This window comes from Clarias gariepinus, chromosome 23, assembly GCF_024256425.1.
Source record: "Clarias gariepinus isolate MV-2021 ecotype Netherlands chromosome 23, CGAR_prim_01v2, whole genome shotgun sequence".
Taxonomy (NCBI): Eukaryota; Metazoa; Chordata; class Actinopteri; order Siluriformes; family Clariidae; genus Clarias; species Clarias gariepinus.
This window is the reverse complement of record NC_071122.1, coordinates 23,951,501-23,957,500: the sequence shown is the minus strand read 5'-3', so window position 1 is coordinate 23,957,500 and position 6,000 is coordinate 23,951,501. Positions and strand designations below refer to the sequence as shown.

The 6,000-nt window shown below is 41.2% G+C and overlaps 1 protein-coding gene across 1 annotated transcript in view; it reads left to right on the top strand.

Moving 5' to 3' along the window:
- Positions 1 to 4,439, top strand: part of gnai2a (guanine nucleotide binding protein (G protein), alpha inhibiting activity polypeptide 2a) — a 33,662-nt gene extending 29,223 nt beyond the window's left edge. Inside the window, exons 5-9 of the mRNA XM_053483819.1 lie at positions 1,636 to 1,764; positions 2,224 to 2,353; positions 2,480 to 2,633; positions 3,455 to 3,655; positions 4,252 to 4,439. Of these exons, the coding sequence (XP_053339794.1) occupies positions 1,636 to 1,764; positions 2,224 to 2,353; positions 2,480 to 2,633; positions 3,455 to 3,645 (604 nt within the window). The 3' untranslated portion in view covers positions 3,646 to 3,655; positions 4,252 to 4,439. The remainder of the gene's footprint in view (positions 1 to 1,635; positions 1,765 to 2,223; positions 2,354 to 2,479; positions 2,634 to 3,454; positions 3,656 to 4,251) is intronic.
- The last annotated feature ends 1,561 nt before the right edge of the window (positions 4,440 to 6,000 follow it).

The following is a 6,000-nucleotide window of genomic DNA, read 5'->3' as shown; positions in this document are numbered from 1 at the left end:
AGAAAGTGAGAGACCGAGCAGAAAATCTAGAATGAACAACAGTGATTTATTGGAGGAGTCGTGAGGAAGAATAAATAAGACGGAGGGGGGGTTTAGGAGAAATGGAAAAATTGAGTGGAAGAGTTATGAGGATGAGGGGAAAGAGAGGGGAAAAGACGGTGAAACTGAGAAGAATAAATAAGAGCGTGATGGAGTAGAGGAGATGTGAGGAAGAAAATAAGAGAGAAAACTGAGAGAGAAGCAGTGATATAGAGGTAAAGGAAGAATACAAGATAAAGGAGTGAGAGAGTGAGGGAGAGATGAAAGGGAGAGAAGGTGAATAAAGGAGGAAAGATGAAGAAGAAAAGACAATAAAGGGTTAGAGGTGTTTGTGGTTTCCATAACCAGTGTGTTAAACTACTGTGTGTGTGCATGGTCACACACATTTACATATGGGGTTTATGGTTTTAAAGTGTGTGTGGTTCAAAGCGATGCTCCGAGGCCCTCGTTCCGTCTCGCACCGTTTCACTCGTACACTTGGTGACTGTGGGGTTTTTTCTTCGTACTGCAGGGGTAGTTGGGTAATTTTTTTTCCCTCCCTGTCACCCCTGAATGAACTCAACCACAAAGTAACAAACGTTCAGATTGATAAAAAAAATGATGACATCACCGTTAACGCATCTGCCGAGTTCGAGGTTAAAAAATTCCAGATAACGCCTCTTCAGCTTAGATTAGGAAGTTAGGACACACACACACACACACACACACACACACACACATCTGGTGAATCTCCAGCACCGATCACTTGTCACAGATAGCTTGTTGCTAACTTCCTGTATTTGATTCAAATCAAATGTGGCCCTGAGTGTGCTGCTCTATGTCGCCCTCTCGTGGAACAATGAAGATGTGCGCTTAAAATATATATATTTTTTTTTATATATTATTTTTTTATTATTATTATTATTCATTTAAAACCAGTAACTGAATTTAAAAGGCAAAAAAAGTTTTTTTTAATATATATATATTTTACTTTTTTTATGATGATAATATTCCTATATTAATATACATCATAGTATTTTCCTTTTCTTACAAGTGTGTAATTTTTTGGGGGCTGACTGTGTTTAAATAAAATGTGTTTTTATATTGTTATATTAATTATATTTTATTACAAATGCGTTGAAGCGTTTTTGCGAATGCGGTTGTCCGTCTCTCGTCTCCTCGCCGTGTTCCTCCTGGTGCTCCGTTGCGTTTCAGGAAAAGCCCGTGTCAGATCATCAGCGCCGTTCCTCACACACTCCTGATTCAGGCTCAGGTGACGGGTTTTATTCCCCGAGTCTCATTTCTGCGCGAGTCTCTGTAGATTATAGCGCGCTAATTAAACACTCTTGGTTCATTACAGATTTAAAAAAAAACTCTTCATGCTGATGATCAGACAGCTGAGGCGGTGTACGAATATTAACAGAACTAATTAAAGGGCTAACAGATCTAATTACACCTGGCAGTAAATTAATTTCTGTGGTTATGAGCAGCGAATCAGTTTACAGCGAATTAACACTCAGGAAACATGCGAAGAACTGATAGAGAGATTGTATGGTCTGATTTAAAGGAACAGTTCGGACAAAAATGGAATGCACTGTGTGTGTGTGTGTGTGTCAGCTACCTGAACGACCTTGAGAGAATAGCCAAAGAGGAATACATCCCAACGCAGTCGGACGTGCTGAGGACCCGAGTGAAGACCACGGGCATCGTAGAGACACACTTCACCTTCAAAGATCTCCACTTCAAGTGAGTTCACACACACACACACACAGAGCATGGAAGTGGACTGTTCTTGTCCCTGACTGTCCTGGTGTCCGGTGCTCTGTAGCGCAGGTCAGGCAGCAAGATTTCAAAGAAGAGGAGGCTTGAATGCGAGAGGTTTTGTTAAGTGATTTTTTGAGCCCTTTTCTTCACTTTGTAAATAAACTGTTTTTGAAGGGTGTGCCAGGGGAAAGGGTAAGGGGGGGGGCGCCGATATATATAATCCTTTCAGTAGTACCAACCTTCATCTGTAGTCTTTTTGTGTCGGATTTTGTAGCCGAGCCGAACCAGACTGATTCAATAACGGCTGAGTAGAACTTCAAGATTATTGAAGATTAAAGCGAGTAATTAATGACAGTCTGATGTGGTGTAGGATTGCAAACCGTAACTCTGCTACGCTCTCTCTCTCTCTCTCTCTCTCCCTCTCTCTCTCTCTCTCTACAGGATGTTCGACGTCGGAGGTCAGCGTTCCGAGAGGAAGAAATGGATCCACTGCTTCGAGGGCGTCACCGCCATCATCTTCTGTGTGGCCATGAGCGCGTACGACCTGGTGCTGGCCGAGGACGAGGAGATGGTGAGAGAGCTTGCTCACACGCACTCGCGCGCGCACGCACACACACACACACACACACACTCAGGAGGACAGTGGGGTTTCACCGGACGTCTTAGTCTTATTTCATTTTAATTTATTCTCCCTCAGAACCGCATGCACGAGAGCATGAAGCTGTTCGACAGCATCTGTAACAACAAGTGGTTCACCGAGACCTCCATCATCCTGTTCCTCAACAAGAAGGATCTGTTCGAGCAGAAGATCGAGCATAGCCCTCTGACCATCTGCTTCCCCGATTACACAGGTACAGCACATCCACACACACACACACACACACCCCGCTGGGTGCATGACTCTGCTCCTAGGCACGAGACAGATTTCTAAAAAGAAACTTTAATCAACAATATAAAAATATTTATGGTTAGGTTTTCTGGAGATATTTTTACGTAACTAACTTTAGCGTTGAATGTAACTATAAATGGATAAATCTTTACTCTACAGAGTGTGATCGCGTGCTGCAGTGTGAGGGGAATTCAGGTAGTCCCCGAGTTACGAACATTCAAGTTACGAATTTCCGCCAATACGAACGGACCGCGGTTCTACAAACATTCATGCATGTGAATGAATCATGGAAGTACTTCATGTGTATTGCACAAAAAATAGACACGGCAGTTAACTAGATACCAATATTTACAATTATATACAATATTTTCAGTGTCAAATGTCTGTCCTGTAAAGTCTTCCTAATGGTTAATAATCCTAATTTTGGAAAATCCTCAACATGAGTTCACAGTCCAGTAGAGTAGAAAACGGCTCAAGCTCAGACAAAATGGTGCGGATCCCCCTCGCAATTTAAAGGCGCAGAGACAACACTGTTACATTTGTGTGAGATTACATTCCTTAGGCGCTGTTACAATTTTTGGCCACATAATGGCAGTGTGGGGAAAGGGCACAGAGATTTGGTCAAGTGGGTTGGAATGCTTTTTTTTTTTTTTGTATATTCGTGTCAAAAGAGTATAAGACTTACTCTGTCAGACTTGCGAACAAATCCGACTTATGAACGTGCTCCCGGAACGTAACTCCTCCTAAAACCTTCTTGTGTGTGACGTCGTGTCTGTGTCCCAGGACCCAACAAGTACCCTGAGGCGTCCGAGTTCATCCGCACCAAGTTCGAGGACCTGAACAAGAAGAAAGACACCAAGGAGATCTACCCGCACTTCACCTGCGCCACCGACACCGAGAACATCCAGTTCGTCTTCGACGCCGTCACCGACGTCATCATAAAGAACAATCTGCGCGACTGCGGCCTCTTCTAGAGGAGCCCAGGTATACACACACACACACACACACACACACACACACATAGTGTCTGTAGCTTTATGCACATCACATACAAACCTTTTATGTAGTTACAGGATTCTTCTGTGACACACCACAGTGACACCCCCCCCCCCTTCTCTCTTTGCTTTACCTTCGATCTTTTATCCATTTTCTGTCTTTCTCTTTCCCTCACACGCTTTCTCTCTCTCACACTTCCACAGTCTCCTTTTTTTGTTTTCTCTCTCACTCTTTCCAGCTCCATCACTCTCTCTGTTGCTTTTAATTCCTCTCATGGTGTCTGTCCATATTTTTTCTTCTCTTTCTCTCTCTATCACTCTGTTGCTTTTGGTAACTATATGCCCTCTGCCGGTCTTTACCTCTGTCTCTCTCCCCCTCCTTTTTTTCAGTCTCTCTTCCTTTTCCCCCCATTTCCGCTCATGCTCTCGTCTATTTTTTCCCTCTTACTCCCCCACTCTCTGTCTCTCTTTCTGACACTTGGTCTCTCTCACTTCCCCTCTTCAACACACACACATGCGCGCACACACACACACAATCTCACAGCCTTGCGCTTCATGTTGTCTCTCTCTCTCTCTCTCTCACAGAGGTCTTTCTCAGATTTGAACTGGAGTGATGAGCAGGTCAAGGTGAAGGTGATCTGACTGACTGCACTGTAACTGCTTCCTGCATCAACCTGCTTCTGGAACATTCCGAGTCACCGAACGCTCGGAGAATTCACCATCTGACTGATCCATCAGTGTTCTCTTCCTCTCTCTCTCTCTCTCTCACCACATCATGTCTCACTTCCTGTTTGATTTTTTTTGTTGTTTTTTTTTTGTTTTTTTCACTGCAGCTTTTTTGTCTTATCTTTATTAACCTTCTCCGGGCTTTAACCACAAATCAAAATGTATTCTATTGTTTTTTTTGTTTTTTTTTTAATCAATGCTTATTTTTTTTCTTTGTTTGTTTTTTGAGTAATAGCGGAGCTAAAAAAAAGGAGCAAAACATTTTTTTATATGAATACTTGCGTTTTAGCCTAGAGAATCTGATGTGCAGATTTTATTAAACCTTTAATTGCATAAAGTGTTTTTATAGAGACGGCAGATATACAGAAAGAAATTAGATTAAAAAACAATTTTGTAAAAAAGTTTACACGACATCATTTATATCCGAATGACACGTCACTGTGCACAGACAGACATTCCTGTGTGTTTTTTTTTTTTTTTTTTTAAATAAAAAATATCAACACACCTACAGTCTGAAGAAATGACCAAGCGGATGTGAGAGGGTTTCTGAGTCGGAGCTGTCGACGTTCTCTCATCCATTCCATCCTGTGCCTTTTATTATTATTGTTATTATTATCACATCTCTCTGTACACTATGACACCATGTAAGAAGAAACAGTTCCTATAAGTAACGCATCAACAAATCTAGTCGATAAAAAAGGTTAGTGTTTTTGCTATAGGTTAAAATAATAAGTCCTGTATAATGATTTAATTTAAATAAAAGTTTAAGTCCTTAGAGATGAAGCTGTGTAACTGATTTCTCTCTCACACACACACACACGGATTTTAAACTAGAGTTTTGTTTTATTTTGTTTTATTTAATTTTTTTTTTTTAGTTTAACATGTATGATGTTTAATGTAAATAAAAAACAATATCATTACATATTCATTATCGTTAAAATATCAAGTTTATTTGCATCTGTATTTACTGAGTTTATGTCTAGTATGTAGTGTATATCTATATATAGTATGTACCGTTTATATTTACGTGATACACAGATTTATTGACGATTAAAAGAAACACAACGTTTCGCACCGTCCACCGTTTCACATTCCCCATGTTTCTAGTTTTGTTTTGTAACGCCACTAATAAAACACAACACTTAAAAGTTTACAGCCACCAGTTTCACTCAGTCTGTGCTGACTGATGTGACTTCTAACAAAATGAAGTTTTAAACCACTCGAAAGTGGGTGTGGTTGTGTTGGTAGTGGGCGTGGCCAGTCACCATGACTCTGCCTAGACACTGAGGTCACACAGTGGGAGAATGTTGGCAACAGAATTAACAATTTATGTACAAAAGTATTTAGACCCCTTTTCCCCATGACAGTGAAGGATAATCTTAATGCTTCAGCATACCAAGACATCTTGGACAATATTCCGCTTTTTATCAACTTTGTGTCCACAGTTTGCGGAAGACCCTTTGCTAATCCAGTAGACTTTCCCCCAGTGTACAAAGCAACGACTGTAAAGACACAGTTTGATGAGTTCGGTGTGGAAGAACTCGAGCGGCCCGAACACAGAACCCTGACGTCAACCATTTGGGATGAACTTGAACGGATATTGTAAGC